At 41.3% G+C, this 25,000-nt stretch overlaps 1 protein-coding gene across 1 annotated transcript in view; it reads left to right on the top strand.

Moving 5' to 3' along the window:
• Window positions 1-25,000, top strand: part of LOC135107926 (uncharacterized) — a 36,703-nt gene that overhangs the window by 11,521 nt on the left and 182 nt on the right. Inside the window, exons 2-4 of the mRNA XM_064018370.1 lie at window positions 22,656-22,777; window positions 23,499-23,623; window positions 23,980-25,000. The exon at window positions 23,980-25,000 is cut by the window's right edge and continues 182 nt beyond it. Of these exons, the coding sequence (XP_063874440.1) occupies window positions 22,656-22,777; window positions 23,499-23,623; window positions 23,980-24,227 (495 nt within the window). The 3' untranslated portion in view covers window positions 24,228-25,000. The remainder of the gene's footprint in view (window positions 1-22,655; window positions 22,778-23,498; window positions 23,624-23,979) is intronic.

The following is a 25,000-nucleotide window of genomic DNA, read 5'->3' as shown; positions in this document are numbered from 1 at the left end:
ATTCACCTAAAACCATTCTTCCCCATGATCAATTAAGTTAAACAAGGTTAAGTTAGGTCAGGATAGGGAAACATTCTAGGCTAAATTTTCACGGAGGAATGTACGTGAGCTGAATTTGCATGGGAGCGTGGATAGGTGATAAGAGACGAAGAGCAGGACGAAAGCAGGAGATGAAGTGCTTAAGGGAGGACCTGAAAGACAACAGTAGGAGGAAGATGTGTCTGATACAGGAGAGCTATCCGGAAACATCGAATTATATTATATACTGTAGACGTGGGAAGAGATGTGGACGAAAGCAGAGGTGGATAGATTACTCGTACATAAGGAAGGACTTGAAAGACAATAGACTGAAAATGAAGCTTATGACTGGGCCTGGGGTAGGAGAGCTATTAGAATCATAGAGCCATATAGACTTGCGAAAAAAGAGCTAGAAGATCTGCGTAAAGGAGAAATTAACAGAAAGACAATAGGTGGAAGATATTAAGAGCTGCCAGGAACATTGAACCATATAGTAGACGGCGGGAAAGACGTCTGGGAAGGTGTGTGCCAGTGGGTTGAGAGGTGTTGTTTAGTCACATGTCCCAAGCCTAGCAGTGTTGTGAGGGTTACCGCAGCCCCTGCTTGCTTGCCACTGGCCTAACACTGCTCCACCTCTCTCTTGGTATTGACTCCCTGGTAATTACAAGCACCCTCCCTCCTTTCCTCCCGCTTTCTCTCTCTCTCTCTCTGTTTCTCTCCCACCTTCCCCTCTCTCCCTCCTCTTACTCTTTCTCATTCCCTCCCTTCCACACACCACACACACACACACACACACACACACACACTCTCTCTCTCTCTCTCTCTCTCTCTCTCTCTCTCTCTCTCTCTCTCTCTCTCTCTCTCTCTCTCTCTCTCTCTCTCTCTCTCTCTCTCTCTCTCTCTCTCTCTCTCTCTCTCTCTCTCTCTCTCTCTCTCTCCTCCTCACATGTTGCACCCCCAAACACACACACACACACACACACACACACACACAAACAAACACTTCTACGCAGCGTCACTTCACGTCTCCTCTGTACAAACACCAAGGCACAAGCACGCTCCTGTCATATACCTGCTTAATTATCTGTACAATACGTTACGTCACTTGCTCCCTCCGTGCGTGAACTCTCCTAGAGCAACCAAGGCGGTGTGGTGGTGGTGAGGGGAGAGTATATACGTTGCATATTGTATTGTGTTTTACGTTTCATCGCCCGTGTCACGTATTGCTTGCTGTTATTCTTCAGGGAACGTTCCCCGGTTCTTCTTTCACCGGTTTGTGTTCTGCGGGTTAATTTTGCAAGACAGATTTTTTCTCTCTCTTTTTTCCTCTCTCCTGTTCTGTAGCGAATATCTGTGTGGGATCTGTGTTTGATATTTTTTTTCTTCTCTCTCCTGTTCTGTTACGAGTAGCTGGGTGGGGGGTCTGTATCTGTCTGTCTACTTGCCTGTCTATCTGTCTGAGAGATTTCTGGCCTCCTCGTTCATATGCCATAGGTGTCAGGTATATCTATCAGTACGAAGCGCAATCTATCACGGGTGGGCGGACTTAGTGATACACGAAAGCTCAAAATGAGGCAGTGGCACTCTGACAGCAAATCACTCAATGATGTTTTTTTTACTTCAGTGCACAAATTTACTGACCCCAAGTTAACATACCGAGACTAAAATATATCAACTAATGGATCACCCTTCCGTTTTTTATTTATTTATTTTTTCTTATGAATTAGGGAGTGCGGCCAAGGAGAAAATGGAATAGAAAAAAAAAAAGAAGGAAAAAAAAACTCATAATGCCGTTCCCCTTACCAAAATGTATAAATAAATAAGTAGAAGAGCCGAGATAAACCAATTAAACTTTGCTATCAGTAACGTATCTGGAAGCAGTACCCTAAACTTGCACCAGATCATTTCGTTAAGCTTGAGGGGGAAGGCACAGCTGTCAATGAATTATTTTAGTCTACCTCAGAGAAAGAGAGAGACAGAGACGGACGAGAAAAGTGTGTGTGGACAGTGCAGCTACATTTATCTCATTTACTGGCTATCACTCGTGCAAGGCTGACGTCATGCATGTGAAGTAGTATGTCTTTTATTTTTAGCTCCTAACCACCTCCACGCCAAACATTATACTATCCTTCTGACGCCTAAATGATCCCACCAGAAATTTACGTAGACCCGCTGACAACGTAGTACATAATGTGGAAGGGGACGAAAATTCTGTAGCCTTGTGTGTGTGTGTGTGTGTGTGTGTGTGTGTGTGTGTGTGTGTGTGTGTGTGTGTGTGTGTGTGTGTGTGTGTGTGTGCGTGTGTGTGTATGTTTGTGTCCATTGTTCGCCTCGTGGCACACATTATTACACACTCTATACATATACAAACTTCCTGGTACGGCCGGGCGCTCATGCATATACAGCACGTCACCACAGAAATACAAGCTTACTATAGATCGTAACACAAGTTCAATACACCTTAATATGAAAATTTCAACGCTGTCTTATTAAACTTCACAACCACGTAAAAAGTTTTCATTGGTAGTCAGTGGCGAAGATAAAACTGGTTAAAAAAATATGGGATTTAATTCATGTGAAACTCTGAGCCTTTTAAAATATTACAAGTGCATTTAAAAGATTCTTAACATCGAATAATATTATGTGCTGCTTGGAAATCATTCTGCTTCATTCATATTATTTTTACTAGTTTTCTATTTTGTATTTAATATTCTGTTATTATTGTTATCTTCTTGATATAGTGTCCTCATATTGTATTAGTTAGTTTTTTTTCTTTTGATTTGTTTACAAGGTATTCAATTGTATTTTACCTTTTGGTTGAAAAGTTTTTTGCTTATACAGAGCCTGACATTAATTCAGCACATAACATGATTGAAACACTTGTTTCTGGCCATTAATGTTTCATATATTTCAAATGTTTCAAGTGGTTCTACTTTATTCTTAACTCTCCTTTAATAGATTTTTAGAGCATCGCGTAACTTTTTTTTTCTTTTATGTAAGAAGAGTTTTCGCCAAAGGCAACAAAAACTGGAAAAAAGAAAAGCTCACTAAAGGTGCCAGACCCTTAAGGAAAGAGTTCAAAGGCGAGTCTAAAATCGTCTCGAGAAGTGGTCTGATGTGCTCCAATGTGCAGCTTGAAAAATGTTGTGTTTCATTCACGACTCTTCCTTACCACTGAAAACTTAATCTCCTTTCATACATAACAGCACACGATACATTATGAATCCCTTCTATATTTCTGCTTTTCAAAATTTCTCACTTAAGCCTTGAAATTCGTTTCGGTTTGACTGCATATACTTTAGAGTGTTATTCCTGTACAATCCCCAGTTATTATCTATGTTTAAGTTTGAACACATATACTTTCGTCTATTAGTCCTTTACAGCCTTCATAGTTATTATTTATGTTTACATTTGAGCATGTATACTTTCCCGTATAAGTACTACACACACTTCAACGTTCTTCGAGTTCTTAAAATCAGAATCCTCTACTTTTAACCTTCACTCCCCATGCGTTCCCACGTATAAGCCATTCAAGAGCGTTAATCGAACTAAATCACCCATCCTTTGATACATAAGGGGGTATTATGTATTTTAACCAACGCCGTTCTCGGTCTCATCATCTCATAATGTCAGGCGTGCATCAGACCTTAATTAACTCTTTCGACATCCTTCTCAGCCTTGTCGCGTGAGGCACAGGAGTCTTGTGATAATGTAGCAACAGCAGAAAGCTTAGAGAGAAAAAGGGAGACGTGTGTGTGTGTGTGTGTGTGTGCGTGTGTGTGTGTGCTTCCTCCTCTGTTTTGCCTATTTATTTATTTTCTCTCTTTTCCTTGTCTCTTTTTCTGTCTAGTTGTGTATGTGTGAATGACCGTCTCTTATTGCCCTCTCCCTCTCTCTCTCTCTCTTACTCATTCAAGTGGGGGGGGTATCATCAGACATGCACCATTAGAAGCGACATTTTCTCCCCCTTAAAGATCACCCCATTATTCTCCCCTACTCCCCCTAACACCCTTCCACTTCACCCCGCCAGCGGCACCTGCATTGGATCATTTGCACAATCTCTTGCTGCAAAGAAAAAAGAAAAAGAAAAGTAAAAAGAAAAAGCTCTTAATGCATTGAGAATTTTACTTAAAACTTTTGACTCTACCTTCTGACATTTCACGTATTTTTGTAGATGTGTGTGTGTGTGTGTGTGTGTGTGTGTGTCTGTGTGTGTGTGTGTGTGTGTGTGTGCAAGCGTGTGTGTGTGTGTGTGTGTGTGTGTGTGTGTGTGTGTGTGTGTGTGTGTGTGTGTGTGTGTGTGTGTGTGTGTGTGTGTATGCGCGCGCTTGCGTGTCTACATATAAACAAACATATAAATGGAGGGATAGACAAAGACAACAGACAGACAGACAGACAGACACATATATATATATACAAATATATATACATAGGTACGTAGGTAGGCAGCTAGAAAGGTAGATAGAAAAATAGATAAAGACCAGTATTATACTATATTATATTCTCTTCTGCAGCGGCTCGGTCGGCACCACCACCACCAGTGTTAGGCGGCAGTTAGTTATGCCCTTGGGATCTGGGTTAGCGTGGAGGCGGGCGGGAGGAAGGGAGGGTGGGAGGGAGGAAGGGAGGCCTCTGCACGGCACCGCTGATCTGTAGATAACAGGCTCACAAAGGCCAAAATAGCTGAGGGCAGGAGCGTTCATCCAACCCTACGGTAGCGGCAGTGCTTGTACCGCTCAGACCCCGCCGAGTATAATAATCATTACTTGTGTTGGGAGATTAACATAATATTCTCGTACGTAACACTTCCAAGCGATGCAGTGAAGACTTCTCCCTTTCTTACCATACTCTCCTGTTTTGAATAATGCTGCTATATTTTATTTTTTCAGGGTTGGGGTGCTGTGTAAATGGAGACATATGGAAAATTTTGTCATATTTTCATAGTAATGGGGAATAAGAACGATTTTTCCGTCATTTTTTTTATGTTTTGTTATTCTCCTTCTCCATTATATAATATTTCCCATACCATATATATGCCAATGCTTTATTCTAAGAATCAGGCTATAGCGTAGAAGCAGGTGAACATATACAAAAATAATTTAATTTTCTCCAAGTATTGTAAAAAAAAAAAAGAACAGTTGTTTATATGATACTTTACGCTTTATAATTCTTCTTCCCCATAGAGGTGATTCTTCTTTTTTCTGGGTGCTATTGCGCGGTGCGGGCTGCCGTCGCTCGATTCCCGGGAAGGTGTTGCGGTAAAACTCGTGGAATTGAGGCAGAGTTCACGTCAAGGTTTCGTGCTTTTGTACCCTTCGATGAACACGGTGTTGGGCTTTGAATATGTAAGTGTATGTAGCGCGTGTTCTGTGCGTGTCGTGCAAGGCGAGGAAAAAATGGCGTGGAGGAAAGAAAAGAAAAGAGAGCCTTTGTGTAACTGTTCTTTTTTAATTTGTCTTGCATGCCAGGTTATTGTTATGGTTGATATCACTGTTATCAGTAGTAGTAGTAGTAGTAGTAGTAGTAGTAGTAGTAGTAGTAGTAGTAGTAGTAGTAGTAGTAGTAATAGTAGTAGTAGTAGTAGTTGTCGTTGTTGTTTTTGTAGTAGTAGTAGTAGTAGTAGTAGTAGTAGTAGTAGTAGTAGAGACAGCACAATACAACACAGCACAACACAACACACCACACACACAGGAATCAGAATAAGCCCCTTTCGTATACATCAACCCCGTCAATTATTCATTAGGTATATTTACAAAGCAGCAGTAATTTTCGTGATGGCCTTCATAAAATTTACTGCGTGTGCATGGCAGGATTTCATTTGCAGTGACTCGATGTTGTTTGGTTGCTGATGTTTTACAAATGTACAAATCCCTGCAATGTTCGGGAAAAGAGAGGATGACGCTGAAATAATATTGTTTTTTTTTTTATTTTCTTCTGTACCTTACCTTACAAACTGTTGCAATAATTCGGAAAAAGAAAAGTCTTATCCGCTGGCCTTATTAATTGTTTTTAGGTATTCTGTACATTACCTTACCTTTACCGAGGTGACGTGTCTTTGAATCTGACGGTCAATCATCATCACCTTGCTCTGTCTTCTGTTGTATTAACTGGTGAATTTGCTGAATGACTTGAAGTAATGCGTCCAAGTACTGAATCTATTCCCAGTAACTTTTTTTTTTTTTTTTCTGTTCCTATACATTCCTCTTTCTTATAACCTTAAAACAGGAGAAATACGTTTAGCAGCACATTATAATATCTTGAATTTGTCCATATACTGAAACTATTCCTATTAACCCATCCATACGTCTATACATTTCTCTCTCATAATTTTATTCATGAGAAATACGTTTGGCAATACTGCGCAGTGATCGTGACTTCTGATATTATAAAACAGACTTCTACTTCACTTCAAAGCAAGAAGATGAGGATCCCTGTCGAGTGAATTGCTGTGGCCTTCACCTGACTTAAGGACATTGCCTAGGAATCACCCTTGGTAACCAGAAGCACGTGGCTGCTGGTGTAAGGCAAAGAGCAGACCGCCGCGTGAGTGAAATAGTATCGATTTTTCGTGGTAAACTCTGTGGATCGGCAACCCAACGTCCACTTCGTAAAGATGAAATGTGTCCGTGACCTTATGACAGTTTTGTGTTTACATTATTGTTGTTGCCATTGCTACGATTGTGTTTTAGTAATAGCAGGAGTAGCATCAGTAGCAACAGTAGTAGTGGTAGTAGTAGTAAAAGTAGTAGTAGTTGTTGTTGTAGTAGCAGTAGCAGTGGCAGAGGTAACAGTGATTAAAAAAATTACAAAAGATTACAAAGAATAGCAAAACAACAACAAGCCTTTAGGTTCTTGGAAGGCTGTTTGCTAACTGCTTATAACTGGCTACAGGGTAAAGAGATGGTGGTGGTGGTGGTGGTGGTGGTGAGTAACCAGAACAACAAAATCATAGCGCCAAGCAACACAGACTATATAGCGCAGACATGACGGTGATAAAGGTGGGAGCAGTTGTGGTGATTGTGGTTGTTGTGGCGATGGTGGTAGTTAGATGCGGTGGTAGTATAGTAGTTACAGATAACAAAAGAGAGATGGGTAAGATTTATGGTGATAGTAGCACGTAGTGGTAGGTAGTGAATGATAGTCGTGATGGTAGAGATAGTAGAAAATGATAGTGATGGTGGTAGTACTTATAGAATGGACTTGATTTGTAGAAAAGGGGAGGAGATGGAATGTTCAGAGAAATAATAGTGGTAGTAGTGGTAGTAGTGGGTGAGGTAGTTACGGACAGTGTTGATTTATAGTAAGGAGAAGAAGGGTATGAGTAAAGGGGATGAACTGTTAATAAAAGTAACGTTTAACCGGTTTCAGGCGATAGATATAACAGTAGTAGTAGTAGTAGTAGTAGTAGTAGTAGTAGTAGTAGTGATATTAGCGGCAAATGAGTAGCAGTAGTGGAGGTAACGGTTACAGAGGGCGGTGATTAAGAGAATGGTAGAAGAGATGAGGTTTTACGATAAGAAACTCCTAACAAGGGCTTAATTATTATCAAAATTAACTAGGTAACATTCTTTTTAAACCATTATATACAGAGACTACATAACCTAATTTATACATACTCAGCAGCCAGGGTGTTTGCGCCGAGCCAATAAGGAGGTCTGAAAGAATATTAGATGAATTTATGGATTGGAGGGATAAGTGGATATGGGTAGGTATGCTTTACACAGGAACTGCCACGTATAGACTTTAAGGCTTCTTGAAGTTTTGTTCTTATGCTCTTATGATATACCTATCTATTATTAGTTACCTATTCTATTTTACATACCTAATTTTAATCTAGTTTTTCGAAGATATGGAAACCCTAAGGAAAATTTCCATTTTCGTTTATTCACTCAAGCACAAGAAGGTAAACTTTCGTCTCTAATACTCGGATCAAAGCCTGCTATTGCGTCATCCCTAAAAATAATCAAATAATTTATTACTCAGATGACATTTAGCTGGAGTGGTAGTGCTAGACAGGAGGGAAAGGGAGTTACGAGAGAGAGAGTTGTCAAGGGAAAGAGACAAAAACAGAGACAGACATAGATAGACAGAGATAAATACCTAGAGACAAAAAAAAAAACAGAGGAGGGAGAGGAAAATAAGAGAGAGGCATTGTCAAAAGAGAGAGAGAGAGAGAGAGAGGGAAAGACAGAGAAACAGAAACCCAGACAGTGGCAGACAAACAGAAGGACGTAGAGGTAGAGAGACAGAAAATGACACAAATCCAGACAGGACAAAATGAAAAAGACTAGCAAATACTTACAGAGAGAGCGACGTGACTTTTCTCCATCTTTAGCAAACAAAAAAAGAAAAGGATCGTCATGTATGTGGATGGCGTAACGTTGTGGCGGTATAAATGATTTTGTGCACGAAGCAAAATAACGCACGCAAATTATTATAGAGTGACAAGGTGAAAAAAAAAATGTAAAATGATACATGACTAAATGACTAAATGACGCGATTATACATAAAGAAAATTACTGCGTAGCGTGGAGAGAGAGAGAGAGAGAGAGAGAGAGAGAGAGAGAGAGAGAGAGAGAGAGAGAGAGAGAGAGAGAGAGAGTTCCAATTATTATTCTACTGAAATGTGTGTCTCATTTTCCTTTTCCTTACTATTCCAATGCTGAGGTGTTCATATCTTCCAAACTGGTGTCTTGCAAGTGTCATGTCGCGTATTTTCATGTCATGCGTTATCAGCGTCATAAACAATATTCTTCGTAATCTCTAGCAACTTTTTAAGCATTCATTTTTGCACTACAGTCTCTTCAGTAGTTATGTAGCCTGGGAAAGTCAAAATTAGTTATTCCTTCTTTTTTTTTTTTCCTACGTTCGTACAAACAACTTTCCTACAGTATTTTGAATGTTGGTTAAGAGTATGAATGATGTGTGCATGAGTGTGTGGTGTTTTGTCTGGGCCGTATGGTATCGCCCGTCTGGTATGTAGGTAGACAGTAGATGTTGTTACAATCTCCCATACTGGAGTGTCATGCAGGATTGATGATATATGTACTTGTTTATTCAATCCTAGACTGCATGAAGCGCGGGTGTGTTTGTGTGCGGCGCCGCGATGCATCACGAATATGCACGAGCTGCTTCTCCAATTAGGTATCATAAAATTTGACTTTCATATCAGCCTCGACCTACCCACTAATACACAGCGATAGCAGCGTAATGGAAGGTCTTTCTCTCAATAATACACACGAGGAACCTCAAAGAAACCCAACTGATGCGTCGATACTAACAAATTTTCTACGTAGTGCAATATTTCCATGTCTGATGGCGATGACGTGGAAAAAGTGAGCAAGGATTCCTTGTAGAATATTCAGCGACAAAACAAGTCCCTAATCCTTATTCAGTTCAGAAACCCACCGCTAGAGGACAGTGCAATCTTCAGACTAGTTCGAAACTCTACCGAAAGAGGACGGGGGTTCATATTTTAATAACACGTGTCCCATATAGAAGACGGGAACAGCACTTATCATTATTAATTCTTCAGTATTTAGGTTCCTGACGGTCTATAGAGTATCAGGAAGATGATTACCACGTACCTCAATTCTAATACACCATGCCAACACCACAGGCAACAAAAGACTAACACAAAGGGACACGCCACGAAGTATTCTTTGTCTAGTAACACTCATCAGGTATTTGGGAACCGCTGCTGTGGTAGAAAAGACGATTGTAGAAGGAGACAGATAGAGAGACATATAAACAGAAAGACAGGTAAAGAAAGATAGATAGATAGATAGATAGATAGATTGAGAGAGAAAGAGAGAGAGAGAAAGAGAGAGAGAGAGAGAGAGAGAGAGAGAGAGAGAGAGAGAGAGAGAGAGAGAGAGAGAGAGAGAGAGAGAGAGAGAGAGAATAACCAAACAGAAAGAATGACAGATAAGCAAATAGATAATAAGACGAATACACAAGTGAGAAAGGGAGATAAAGAGAATTCACCAATCAATAGACTGACATATAGAGAGAAGGACAAGGAGACAGGCAAGAAGACACTCAGACAGACAGACGAAGACAAGAAGAGACAAAAAAAATAGATAAGAAAAACGAAAAAAAAAACAAAGACAGGCAAGTAAAGAAGGTAGAAAAGGCAAACACGAAAGGACAAGAAATAGGTAAGCAAAAGTTAGAAAAAAAAACAGGTATGGACAGAAACACACACCCCACACACACACACACACACACACACACACACACACACACACACAGCGGTGACATAAATCATCATGAATATTCCATAGCTAATGACTACGCCACCCTCGCGATCGCCATTCACGCCTACGCTGCCTCTTGAAAATGCCATGCACACTACGCTGCCTCTTGAACACACACACACACACACACACTCACACACACACACACACACACACACACACACACACACACACACACACACACTGGGAGCTGGCATTTCAGTGGACATTTTTTCGGACTTTTTGTTAGCCTTAGTGTTAGTCTCTCTTACACACACACACATACACACACACACACACACACGTCACAAGTCTCAAGGGACCCTCATGGTAATGTAAGAGCATAAGTATAAAAGAATAAAAAAGTGATAAGAGTTAGCCTGTCTTATACCAACATAAATATTTAGACAGTCATTCCTTTCATTCCATCACACTGAGAGAGATGAATGATGTATAAGGAATGAAAGAAGAAAAGAAAGCTAGAGAGAGACAAAAGCAAAAATTATTTATTTCTCCTTTTATTTATATTGTTGTTGATGTCTTTTTTTTTCACTCACTACGAAAATTCTTTACGATGTTTTCTTCTTTTGTGTTTAATTTGAGGGTTTTAATTTCAATATTATTATTATCTTTTCACCTAGAGCTAGTTCTGGGCGTAAGAGGAACCAAGTCCTACGCTGGTACACGGTGCATTATCATCGCGCCCCTGGAACATCCAACGCAAAGTAAATGCCGGAAAGCTCTATATTAATCTTATCATATTTCCTCGCCATCCTTTGATAAATTTTGTAAAAACTAATATGCCTTCTCTCTATGAAACTCTTCCTTCTACAAACTTTCCTATGAAGCTGCAGTGATTTTCATTAATTTCTGTAGCCCTTATCCATCCTATTAATTACGTAACGATAAACAGTAGCCGGATAAGATAATGCCTTTGATCCTTAATAGCAAAAGCGAACCCGGACGCAGGAGGGACACGTAGCCATGCGTGTGAGCGAACCCTGCAGATTTAATGGCTTGATAAAGGAATTGTGAGACTCCACTTGAGGAAGAATCGGCAATGTCACGTCCCTCACGTAACGTTCGGACGACTTCCATGTCAACTGTTACATAACTCTTACATTTCCTCCATATCTATCCTCATACATTTTTTTTTATTATTATTTATTTCAAGTTCACTTAAGCCTGCATATTTGTAACATTCATAGTGCCACTTCGCATTTTTTTTTTTTTTCTTTCCTTTTTTGGCCTTTCTGAACAAGTCCTTCCGATTCCCTTAACTGGTGTAACTGCTACGCTCTTGCTACTACTTCGTAAACTTTTGGCTTTGTGCTTGAATTTCTTATAACTTTGATTACAACCTAATTTTTACACGTTCTCCATGCCTGCCTTTTGCATTTTCTTATCCTCCATCTTTATTTTTAAACATGCGTATTTGAACAACATAATTGCACAAAGATAAGAACTTCCTTTCTCTGACGAGTTTAACACCTCCTCCATATCTAACATTATGTCCAATGTGTCCAAGCTTCTGATTATCCACCTATTAATAAACAAAACCTTAACAGTCTAGCACCCGTACTCTTAAACACTTGGGATTTTCAATAAGACGAGTTTCTGCAAAGATAATCAGTCAGTTCTTGAGGGCGTTTCCTGCAATGATGATACAGAAACTTTGTTCAGCTATTACTAGAATCACGGAACTTTTCCTGGAAACCTATATAGCTTCCACTAGAGCCTGCTAGATGTAAGAGATAGGACAAGGAAATGTTTAGGGATATCATCTTCATTGTTTCATAGTCGACTGTCGGCTTTGTGTTTGAAATTCTCTCCCAACCTTCAGCTTTTATACTTTCACCTTTTCCAAATCCATGTCAGATTATTCACCTGATCCGTACATAACTGTAACACCTTTAACTCCAAACACTCAATTGTTAGCTTGGTGTTTCAAACCTTTACTCGTATAATTCAGTTCAGTTTCAGTTTAATCATAGTCCCTGTACAATATGAGTATGCATTGCCTATCATAAGGACATGAGAGGTCAGGTCAGGGAAGGGCTCATCACAGGCAGCCTTGTGAGAGACAACAGGTCTATTGCTGCTTGGTCTTCCTTTGCGTTTCCTTGTGTAGGAGTAGCAGTGGCTGGTCGATGGGGATCACTTGACGCACCAACGTGACACACACACACACTCTCTCTCTCTCTCTCTCTCTCTCTCTCTCTCTCTCTCTCTCTCTCTCTCTCTCTCTCTCTCTCTCTCTCTCTCTCTCTCTCTCCACCGCCACACACCATCACCACGCTTCTCCAGTTACTTTGTTCCGTTGGGTGATGCATGGCTGCTAGATGGCGCCAGTGAATATAAATGACAGTGATTTACTTCCCACCGCATTAATGAGACTCGGTCGCTCCTAAATTCTTTTTCAGCCAATATGCTGATCGGTTTTTCTTTGTCTCTCGTTCACCAAGGTTAGTCTACACTCGCACGTACAAGAATTCTGGCTACATGAAATTACTAGATCTTTCATTTCTAGAGCTAATTTAGATTGTTGTGGACGTGTTCGTGGATACTTATGGGTGCTAATACTCAAATATCGGGAACATCGGCACTAAATTAGCACAAAACTCAAATATCGGGAACAAATAGACCAAATATTCATGTAGTACCCGCAAAGAAAACTAAGCTCATCCCTTCCCTCTCAACAATCAAGACACTGCACGAGGTAACTTTGGATTTGCTTTTGAACTGTTCTTTTCAGAGACTGACACCTCCAGTGAGTCCCTTTTTTTCTCTTGCTGTTCACTCAGCCATATCCACCCATCCACTCAGCCACTCAGCCATATCCATCCACTCACATCCACCCATCCATAACCTCATTCTTCTATCCATCGATTTACACACCCACCAACCCACCTCCATTAGCCTATCCGTCCAGCCGCTCACTCAACCACATCCACCCATCCACCCACTGCACACTATCTACAGGCTCAGCTACCCATTCATCCACTTATCTCCTACCCGCTAACCCACCAACTCGTACTCACCCATCCATCATCCCACCCACACCCACCAAATCATCTACCTGACAACCCATCCATCTTACCATTCATTACTTATTGACCTCCCCCTTCACAACCACAACCACCCATTAATCCATCCACCCATCTATCCATTGTCCACTAACCCTTCATCAACTTACTCATTCATACTCATTCACCCATCCACTTCCTTATCCATCCACCCATCTACTCCCCTGCAACAAATCCACCATCTACACCTCATCCACACACCTTATTACCCACACCCTCCATTCATCCAGCCATTCAGCGATCCACCGACTTACTCATCTATCCACCCATCCAAATACGGATCCTTAGAGCGTTGGGTATACTAGAAAATAAAATAAGAAATAAAAAGCTTTTCATCGTGTGTGAGTGTTTTTCAATATACCTTAAATTAATGACCATTCTATAGTGCACAATTTCAAGTCCTCCATATGTCCAGCATTGCTTCATTCTCTCTCTCTCTCTCTCTCTCTCTCTCTCTCTCTCTCTCTCTCTCTCTCTCTCTCTCTCTCTCTCTCTCTCTCTCTATCTATCTATCTATCTATCTATCTATCTATCTATCTATCTATCGAGAGAGAGAGAGAGAGAGAGAGAGAGAGAGAGAGAGAGAGAGAGAGTGGATTAGTGGATGAAGGACGGACGTGCGAGTTGGTGGGTGTATGGAAGAGTGGATGGGGGTGGGGTAAGTCGATGGGTGGATTGATTGATTTGTGGATGGATGAATTTTTGTGTGGATGGATAGGTGGATGGGTGAATGAACGGACAGGTAAAAGAGTGAGTGGGTGGTTGGATGCATGGATGGGCCGATGGGTGAGTTGGTGTGTGGATGGATATTTGGCTGTGTTGATAGGTGAGTAAGTAAATGGATAGATAAGTCAATGGGTGTGTGGATGGATAGATGCACTATATGGTGAGGCCTATATGATCTGAGTACCATCCGCCCCTGTATCAAGTGACTAGCTCCCCTGTTAAAAACTATTGCTAGGATCATGAAGAAACACCCTTGAAAATCCCAACAACTTTAACAACAACCTATTAACTCTCTGGCTAGTAACGACAATATAACCACTATTATCTGAGTAATCCTACACTACTATACTGAACAAAAATCTAAACTATAGGCAATGAAAGGTTTAAACTACTCCACCACACCTTCTATTGCTAGTGGTGTCTTTCCAAATCACACACTGAACTTGCGCCATAGTGCTTTATTAAGGCTCAGGACTCACAGCAGTGGAGGGAGTTAAAAGCAGTCAAGCTAAGGCATCGAAATGTTGAAGAATACGTGTCATAGTCAGGACAAGGTGCGTGGTGGTGTGTGAGTGAGTCGTGTCCTGCAATCGATGAGTCGGGAGTCTATTTGGTCCTCCTCGCCGCGCCTCCCTCATGCAGTAGTCACAATAATGACCCGCAGTCTGGAAGGATCTGCCACCGGGGCGTCCGTCCGTATGTACCATGCTGAGGAGTTACAAAGAAACGAAAACTTGAGTTTTTGCTCGGAATAAACAAAGGTTCGGCCGTGACTTTTGCTGTTTAACCACCCACACTGTGAAGAAATGCGAGCTTTTATTTTTACGTGAAAAGAAGCATTGATTTGCTGTGGCTCTTGTTTTATACTGCCTGTGTAAGTACGTGCTTAAGACTGTGGTCGATGTTATTTTTCTCTTTATGCGTCAAGGGGACCCATAAAAGACAAAAAAAAAATAGTGAAAACTCCCAACTTGCCGCTACCAATAAAATGTTAGATAATGAGTCGAAAGAAGTCAATTTAGTTCAAGAGGCGTGTTAATATTTGATGTGCTGTTTTGTGTTGCACGAAGGTTTACCAGCCACTACTTAACCTTTCTTATACTTACGATGTCAAGTCAAGTCGTGTGTGACAAGGTATGTTATAAAATATTAACGAAAACATACTACTCAGATTTATTCGATGAGTACACGTAATATGGTCAATATGTGACTTTTTTTTTCCGCTCGCTTCTATAAATTAAATCAAGTAATATAATACAAAATATACTGAGAGATCGCATGCTGGAACATTGTTAAGTTTTACTCTAAGATTATTCGTAATATGCTAACAATATGGTGGGATTATTATTTTCTTATTCTAGCATGCTTCTGTAAGTCAATCCAAGTAATATGAGACGGAAAGTACTATGAGAACACTGCTAAAAACACTGCTACATTTTATTCAATATGCTCAAAGATATGACAAGACTGTTATATTTCTTATTTCATTAAGCTTCTTTAAATCAAACTAAATAATATGAGACAAAATATACCACAAGATCACAGCCAAGAACATTCCTAAATTTCATTCAAGGAGTTTTATTCAAAAGAGTGATGTGCTTTAGAATAATAATACGACGATTTCTTTGTTTCTTTTCCTTGCTGGTACATTCAGATCGTCTCAGTTCCACGACAAGGTGTTGGTCTTTTCTTCTTAGTACAGGAGTGTCGCGGGGTCTTTAATTATTCCGCCACGTAACCCTTTCCTTCACGTCTCCTCGACCGCTCGATGCACCACCAAGCCATTCGTCTGCAGAACTTCTCACGAAACTCCTGCGTCCTTCCCTCCGCCCACCCACTCGCCTTCCTTCCTCCCTTCCTCCTTCTCTTCAGGTCTTGTGTTGTCTAGTGTTGTTTCGAGAACTTTCACCACACTGCGAGTCTTTTTTTTTTTTCACACTATCGTTAGGTTTCATTGACAGAAAAATAATTCGATAAAAAATATTTCAGGAGTTTCTCAATGTTCGTCTTCTCCAGTCTCATGTTATGGTTTGTGTTGCTTTGTGTGGCAGTAGAATTATTCACACTGATTTATTTATTTATTTATTTTCACACTAGCGGCAAGAAAAGAAAAAACTGAGCAAAAGATCAAAAGAATCCAGAGAATCGCTGTCTTCCTCAAGGTCATGTCTTGTGTTGCCTCGATCATCTTCCCTTCCTCCCTTTTTTCAGACTTTCCCTAAATGTTGACGAATAAAGACTGAATAAAAAAATCTAAAGAAACCAGTTGTAGATTCTGTCTTCGCTTCTTTTCCTCAAGTCTCGTGTTGTATCAAAACTGCGGTAGTCTTTTGTGGAGCACTAACGTATCAAAACTGTAATAGTCTTTTTATTTCAAGAACTACATATCAAAACTGCGATAGTCTTTTTTGGGCCCACCACGGATCAAAATTACAACAGTGTTTGCACACTATTCTCACGTCGCAGTGCAGCAAAAAAGAATCAAGAAAAAAAAATCCTCAAGAATCGAGCAGAGCACTGTGTGGCAGGCGCGGGATTACTGGACACCTGCCTCGAGGTACGCATATAAATCCTGCCTGAATCTCAACTAACCACCACCTAAATCTCTGCGCCACACGAGACATGAGGCGGTGGAGGTGGTGGTAGTGGTGGTGGAGACGACAGTCCCCGCGTCCCGCCTCCACCGCCCCCAGGCCGCCGAGAGACACACACATACACATAAATCCTGCGTTCATTTAGCTGATGAGTTGCGTAGACGTCATAAAGTATAGCAGGGATCTCCACACACACACACACACACACACACACACACACACACACATACACACCGACGGACCCCTACACGCACAAACACAGACAGCTACACGCACGAACATGAACAACCTCTCTCTCTCTCTCTCTCTCTCTCTCTCTCTCTCTCTCTCTCTCTCTCTCAATCATCCCTTAAACGTCTTCCTACCTTACTTTCCCTCGCTACGCCTTAACTCTCATTTAAGTAAAGGTTTGCTGTTTTACAAGACTAACTATAGGTAAGAAAATACGTTGTATATTTTGTAGAAGCAGTGGGTCATCATTCTAACCTCTCGCTTCTACACAATTTTCCCATAATCACGTACGGCGTTTTAGATACATTTATTAAGTACAGTCACGTAAGTAATTGGTTCCGTAGCCTAGAAAATACAAACATTATTCTCTTATTCTTTCCTTTTCTTTTGTGTGCAATTCTTTTATTTTTTTACGGTGCTCTAAATATTAAGAAAGAACGATCGTAGCAGTAAATGTACGATTCTTGTGATGGAAGCTAGTGCTTTCATCTGAGCCTTGCATGTGAGGGATGAGTCACGATAAGGTCTGTAGTCAGCCTTTCTCCTTCGTCTAACTTAATTCCTCCTCCTCCATTTTCTTCTGCTCCTCCTCCTATGACTAATCTCTTACTACTACACACACAGCACTACTAGTAGGTATTAGGAAGAGTTCAGTTATCTTTCCTCCTATGATTACCGGCTTTTCCTCCTTCTCCTTTTACTCCTCCTCTTCCTCCCATGACTAATTTCTTAGTACTGAACACACTAAAAGCTAGAAACAGTTTAGTCACCCATTCTTCTCTGACTAACCACTCCCTCCTCCTCCTCCTCCTCCTCCTCCTCCTCCTCCTCCTCCTCTTCTTCCTCCCCCTCATACTAATCTCTTCCTGCTTTCTTTTCTTTTTTTTTTCGCTGCAGTCTTGCATATTTTACTTTAAACAGTTTCCTTGATCTGCTTTCTTCTCTTTTTTTTTTACGTAAATGCGAATTTCATATCCAGTCTGCCTCAATACGTTTAGAACTCTTTAGAATCTGACGTAAGAGTATTTTAATTATTTTTAATGGTAAAATGTGGTATTCTTTTCCTGTTTCTGTGTTTCCTCCTGCCTAAGACTTGAACTGCTTTGAAATAGAAGTATCAAGACACCTCAGAAACTAAACTGGGTTCTCGTGTTTTCATACTTCTATTTTCAATTTAGTTACGATAATTGAGCGAGTTTTTTTTGTCGTTTTTTTTTTCTCTCCACTTAAGTGATTTTTCTTATACATAGAAAATATCCATATATGCTATTTCTCTTTGTGGCTTTGCTGTGATTCCATTTTCATCATAATCTCTTTCATTTAGAGACAATTAACTTTTTTTGGTTTTATGTAAACACGCACACTTAACAACAAAGTAACACACCACAATGCAATAGTAAACAACAAAGGAATGCTAAACACAACACATGCAAAAACAAGACAAAAAAAAAATCGTGAGTAACACAACACACGCAAACCAGAGCAAAAAAAAAAAGAAAAAAAAGGCATAAAAACTGTGAAAGTGGCAGGGATCCATGTGAATTACCGCCGCTGGTTACATTACTCATGCATCCTTGAAGGGATTATCCGTGCCGAAGACGCAAAATATGTGAAATGTTTGTCTCCTAATTCACTATTAATGAATCCTCTCACACTGTCTTCAGGACTGGCTGGACTGACCTACATACCAAGCCTTCTAACGAAGGTCATTCATGTTAGATTTACTTATGGACAGGACAGATAGATGGCAAACTGGGTGAGAGCATGAGGTTAGAAGTTCTGTTAAGGTCTGGAGTACACTAGCCAACAACAGAGGTGAAGAGAAAAATAGATAGACAAGGAATTAGACGAGGGCATGAGATTAAAAGTTTTGCTGATGTCTGGAATAAAGCAGACAGCAGAGATGAAAGAACAGATAGACAGACAAGGTGAGGACATGATTCTGGAAGGCCCGCTTAGATTTGGAATACCAGAGTAGACAGTAGAGGTGGCTGGAGAAGGTTAGGGGAGGCCTTTCTTAGAGGCTGATGATAATAATGATGGATAGAACAAGAACAGGGAATAGATTTGGGTGTGTAATAGGAGACAAGAAGGCAGGTTTCTAGTAGGAGTGGGTCAACTACAAGACTTGCTGGTTTGCTAGAACGGAGTTGTGTAACAGCAGGAGAAAAGAGGTTATACTAACTCTGGAACCCCCTACCTGCTTTTGTATTTTCCTCTATTTATGACTTGAACTCTCTCAAGAAGGAGATTTCAAGAAATTTCTCTGATTTTTGGATAATCCTTTTGGCTAAACTTTTCAGGGGCTGGCACATTCAATAAGTCCTTCTTTCCGCACTTTTGTAGCCTTTGGCCATAACCCCGCTTACATAAATAAAAAAAAAAAAGCTTGGGATAGGGTAGGAGAAGACTGGAATGTATGTGAATAAGGTATATTACGAGTGTGTATAGACAGTCCTGGACATAAGTTATAGCTCAGGATAGGTGACAAAGAAAAGCGAGTAGATCATGATGGAAAGTATTTGGATAACGTAAAACAGGAATTTAGATAGAAAGGAGACCATGCTGGAATGGATGTGGATAAGGTACAAGTATAGCACGAATGTGGATACACTGCTGTGGATATAGTGGACGCAACTTAGGGTTCAGGTGACAAGGAAGATAAATAATGGTAGGGTACCTTATTACCTCAAGGTCACGGGAATCGATAGTTTCACCGCGTAGTGTGTTATTAGAAAGTACCCGCCCAATCCAGCCCAGACCAGTACTCTCTTCCAGTCGCCCACATTTTCATCGTCACTACCGCTACCCACACGTTCTTTCTTCATCATCATTATTATTATTTCATCACTTTTTTCCTTTTTTTTTTTTTTTCTATTTCCTACATACTTATCTATTATTCTTTTTTACTTCTCTTATTTTATTCAGAATCTTTATAATTTTTTTTATTCTTTTGTTCCTTAATATTTTTTTTCTTTTATGCTCTTTCTATATTCGTATCCATTCATTGGTTAGGTTCTTCATTTCTACTGCTTTTTTCTTCATTATTTGCACTATCCTCTTATTCTTTTCTTTACTACTATCTTTTTTTTTTTTTTTGCTATCTTCTATGTTCGTATTTATTTTCTAGTTACATTTTTTTTTATTTCATTAACTTTTTATTCATCATTTTCTTTATCTATTTATTCTTTTGTCCACTGCCGCATTTTTTTTATCATTATGCTCTCTGTTACATCCTTTGCCTTTGTCCTTTCCATCTTGTCTCTAATCCTATTACTCATCGCTGTCTCTCTTTCATTGTGTCCATTTGTCTGTTCTTTTCTTTGTATGTATGTCTATCCTCTCTTTCTGTCCAGCCTGCCTTTCTTCCTGTCTTTCTTCCATCCCGTCTGTCTTTGCCCTACTTCTTTTTTTCATCTTCTTCCTTGTCTTTCTTCTCGCTCTGTACTCCTTCCTTATTTCCAGCCCTCTTTCTTTTTAGCACCTACTTATTTCTATACTAATACTCTAACGTAACTTTTAATACTGTAGATATTTTACAAGAAATTCTGCAGGTAAAAATATTGTTATCTCAAACACTTATTCACTTCTGATCTTCCCTTCGTCTTTCCTTCTTTTCCACCTTCCTCCCTTCTTCCTCTCTCTCTCTCTCTCTCTCTCTCTCTCTCTCTCTCTCTCTCTCTCTCTCTCTCTCTCTCTCTCTCTCTCTCTCTCTCTCTCTCTCTCTCTCTCTCTCAAAGATGAATACAAGTTTCGTTTCCATATCAACCCTCTCTCTCTCTCTCTCTCTCTCTCTCTCTCTCTCTCTCTCTCTCTCTCTCTCTCTCTCTCTCTCTCTCTGATTGCTTACTCCCTCTCTCCCCTTCACTTGCTGCTGATTCATACTTTCTTCCTCCTCCTCCTCCTCCTCCTCCTCCTCCTCCTCGTCCTCCTCTTCTGCCGTCTCTTCTTCTTCTCCCTCTTCTTCACCTGCTCCTCCTCCAACTCCTCCCCATCTTCTTCATCATTCTCCTACTCCTTCTCATCTTCCTTCTCTTCCTGTTCCTCCTCCACCTCGTCCTCCTCCTCCTCCTCCTCCTCCTCCTCCTCCTTCTCCTCTTCCTCTCGTCCTTCTTGTTTTCGTCTGTCTTTCTGTACATTTCTCCCCTCCCCCCATATCTCTCTCTCTCTCTCTCTCTCTCTCTCTCTCTCTCTCTCTCTCTCTCTCTCTCTCTCTCTCTCTCTCTCTCTCTCTCTCTCTCTCTCTCTCTCTCTCTCATTTCAACAGTCAGTCACTCAATAGATATCAGACTAAACTCAAGGGCGGAATTCCTTCTCCCCTCCCACTCACTGTGCCCTCCTCGATCTTTTAAAGTGTACTGCACGAATCTTGGGTCTTCTCTCTCTCTCTCTCTCTCTCTCTCTCTCTCTCTCTCTCTCTCTCTCTCTCTCTCTCTCTCTCTCTCTCTTTCTGTCTCCAAGTGTGTGATCGATTTATTGAACTTGATAAAGAGCCACTACATACCTTAGGGAGTTGCCAAGGCGGTAGTTAGCTTCTTTTTTTCTCCTTTTTTTCTTCTTCTTCTTTATTTCTTTTATTATCGTTGTTTTCGTGGGGGGAGATCAAGAGTGGAAGTGGCAGTGTGGAGTGAAGGAGTGTGTGTGTGTGTGTGTGTGTGTGTGTGTGTGTGTGTGTGTGTGTGTGTTTGTATATACCAGTCTTCCCCAGTTAGGTCTAGTTTCTTTAGCGTGTACCTTAAAAGATTTCCTTGATTTACTGCGGTGTTATTGGTGATAGCGTGTGGTGGGCACTTACTGAGCAGGCGTGTGTTGGTATGTGCTTGTGTGCCTGTGTATGTGTGTGTGTGTGTGTGTGTGTGTGTGTGTGTGTGTGTGTGTGTGTGTGTGTGTGTGTGTGTGTGTGTGTGTGTGTGTGTGTGTGTGTGTGTGTGTGTGTGTGTGTGTGTGTGTGTGTGTGTGTGTGTGTGTGGAGGGGGAAGAGAGGGGTCGCTGCTAAAGGTGTTACATCAGTAAGTCATAATATTATTCTACGTTGTTGTTGGTTCTAAGTCGCGTGAATCTTCTTTATTACTCTTATTACTGCGTGTCAGGACGATAAGTACAATGCCACCTTCGCGCGCGCGCGCGCGTGTGTGTGTGTGTGTGTGTGTGTGTGTGTGTGTGTGTGTGTGTGTGTGTGTGTGTGTGTGTGTGTGTGTGTGTGTGACCTCTGTGGTAGCTATCTAACACACACACACACACACACACACACACTTCCAGTACCACCACCTCTTTCATCTGATTTCCAACATCAATATATAAATAATACAAAAGTTATCATGTATATTCCCCTTCCTCTCTTTCTCCAGTTCGTTCAGTCGTCTGGTCGGCAGTTTCACCCTTCGTAACAGCACTAGATCAATGGTCACTTACAAAATAGTTGCAATAGTTCATCTTGAGAGCCTAACTACCTTAATGACCAGAATCATTATATAACCTCTTATTTTATCTGACTACACCTATACCCTCTCTCTTTATTCAGTTTCCTGTATCCTGTTATCCCCTGTATTTTACTTTTTCCATATATCCTCCTAGCATTTTCACTCGTCTCTCTACCCGCATATAGTATTAACCTTATAATCACCTGAGTATACTCATACCCTCTCTATCGCTCTCTGTTTCCTTTCTTCTTCCCTGTACCTTGTTCCTCCTTCCATATACCTTAGCATTCCTACTCGTCTCTTCCCTTGTTCCACCAGTGACCAGCTTTCTTCCTTCCTCAGGTGACGGTGATTTACAAGGATCCTCACGACTCCAGCCGCCACTACATCACCCTCAAGACAGTGGCGAACGGTGGCGACTTCGATCCCACCTCTCTATACGAGCCAGCGTCGGGCCGCCTCGGGTACGATCATTCTTATCTCCATGTCCTTAAGCGTTTTGGTCTATCATTTATCAGGACAGTTTATCAAAGGCTGCAGAGATGATTTATTAGCTTTTCATTAGTCTTTTCCTGGTAAATAGTGAAGAATTCAAGTTAGGCCCTTGAAAACCTAAATAACATCAGTTAGAGCCTATGAAAAGGAGCTGAGAGATGAGAACGAAACATTTAAAAATATAAGCACTAGCTCATAGCTCATTGGTAGCTTGGGCAGCGGTCAGCAAGGTCATGGGCGCATCCGGGAATCTTTTGCATCGTCACGTGAGGAGTAGCAAGATTACAGTGCAAGATTTGTGGTGTGTAAATAAAAGTATAAAGGAGTTGTGGGAAGGAGGGATGCTACGTGCTAGGGACTGGTTGGGGTTGGCTGCAGTGAGATTCAATGGCAAAAGTGCGAGAGCTTACGTTAGAATGTATGAAAGTAAGGAGACTTCAAAGAGCCAATTGACCTACACAAGGCAGTTTCTTAGCACTTAAAAGTCACCTTATTCTTTCATCATTCGTAGATATATTTAACATTTTCTTAGGATTATATAAAGTGTAAGAACATAACAACGTAGGTAAATGAAGTTTCTTCTTCTTCTTCTTCTTCTTCTTCTTCTTCTTCTTTTCTGTGAAGGTTGTAGGAAGAGTCACAGGGACACAAGGACTGCATCACATAGTAACATCTGCATCCTCTCCACAGCTTCGAGTTCCGCCTCGGGGGTCTGTACCGGCTGCGGCGCTACAACCTGAGGGCTGACGGGTACCGAGGCCGCACCCACATGGTCGGCACCAGCTTCACTTTCCTCACCGGGGAAGATGACGGCGGTGAGTACGTGGCGCCGAGCGCGCTGCAACCTTGCCTGGGTCATCGATATTTTAATTTCTTTTTGCTTGAATAATGAGAAGTAATCTCATAAAGGTCTTTCCACTTTAATGAATACCAGTAATTAAGAAGGCGTTTACGGTTATCACTAGAAACTGCCTTACAGTGTGTGTGTGTGTGGTGTGTGTGTGTGTGTGTGTGTGTGTGTGTGTGTGTGTGTGTGTAATGTTTTTGTCACTAATTATTCAGCAGCGCAATTTTTTTCTTGCAATAAACATTCCCTGCGAGCTGGAAAGACCGCATTCTCGTGCTTGTGTTAGATGCGCCACCGCTGACTCCTCCCCTCCACCCGTTACAGAGGACAAGCTGTACAACCTTCAGGGCATCTTCCTTGTGCTGGGAATCTCGACAATCATCATGGTGGTAGTGATGGTCTGCGTTGGCTACGAGAAACTCATCCACGAGAAGAAGGACGAGTGCTGCCGCGTCATGTGCTGCCGCCGAGGAAGCAAGAAGCCGCCGCCTAAATCCTCAATATCCCCCGAACCTTTAGTAGTGAGGGATAACAGAGGCGATTTAGATGACAACTCCAACCCTAGGTATTGAGTTCCCGCCCATTGCGAGTACATACCCCCCGCTGCTCTTTCCCACACCAAAATTCTGCAAGTCTCCATAGCCTCTGGGATGGTGAGGGAGAGCAGAGGTGACTTACAGGATAACTTGTAACTCAAAGTATTGAATTTCCTCGGGTCTGCCTTCCTACCGTCCTCCCACGGTCTTGTAAAGCTGCCACCCTTACCCACCCTATTCTTCATCCTCCTGGTTATCCCTCGAGCCCTTCTCCTCTTACACTGTTATACTTCTTCTACAACCTATCTTCCTCCGTCTCTCACTCCTTCTTCTAGGGTAGCTCGGTACAGTGCTCGGTTCAGACTTAAAAGTTGCGAGTTTGATACTGTCTCACACCAGTTTCTCGTTGGGAGAGGTAGGGCTCTTTCGTAACCCCAACCGGTGCTCCATATGACCTCATTGTTGCTGCGTTATATCACAGTCAGTTTTCAGTACCCGTTTTTCAGCCTCGTCCTTGATACCAGATGATTATGTTCCTCCGTTCTCCACGCCTCCATCCTCCTTCGACACTCCCTCGTTCTGTTCCTGAGTCACTCGTCCAAGGACACCGCCTTAATTAACCCGAGTGATGGACACCAGGTGATCCTATCGTTGGGGAGTTACGAAGTCATTCACCATCTCTTGCCTTATCCTGCGTCTCGTCTCGCTCCTCCTGCGGCTATTCATAGTTGTCAAGGGAAGGAAAAACCAGAGAGAGTTGAGTCTCTTATTTATTTTATAGTCTTGGTGTCAGATCGTGTTTTTGTATT

The sequence above is a fragment of the Scylla paramamosain genome, chromosome 2 (assembly GCF_035594125.1).
Source record: "Scylla paramamosain isolate STU-SP2022 chromosome 2, ASM3559412v1, whole genome shotgun sequence".
NCBI lineage: Eukaryota > Metazoa > Arthropoda > Malacostraca > Decapoda > Portunidae > Scylla > Scylla paramamosain.
Note: the sequence above shows the minus strand (reverse complement) of the source record. Positions and strands in the feature narration are given on the sequence as shown.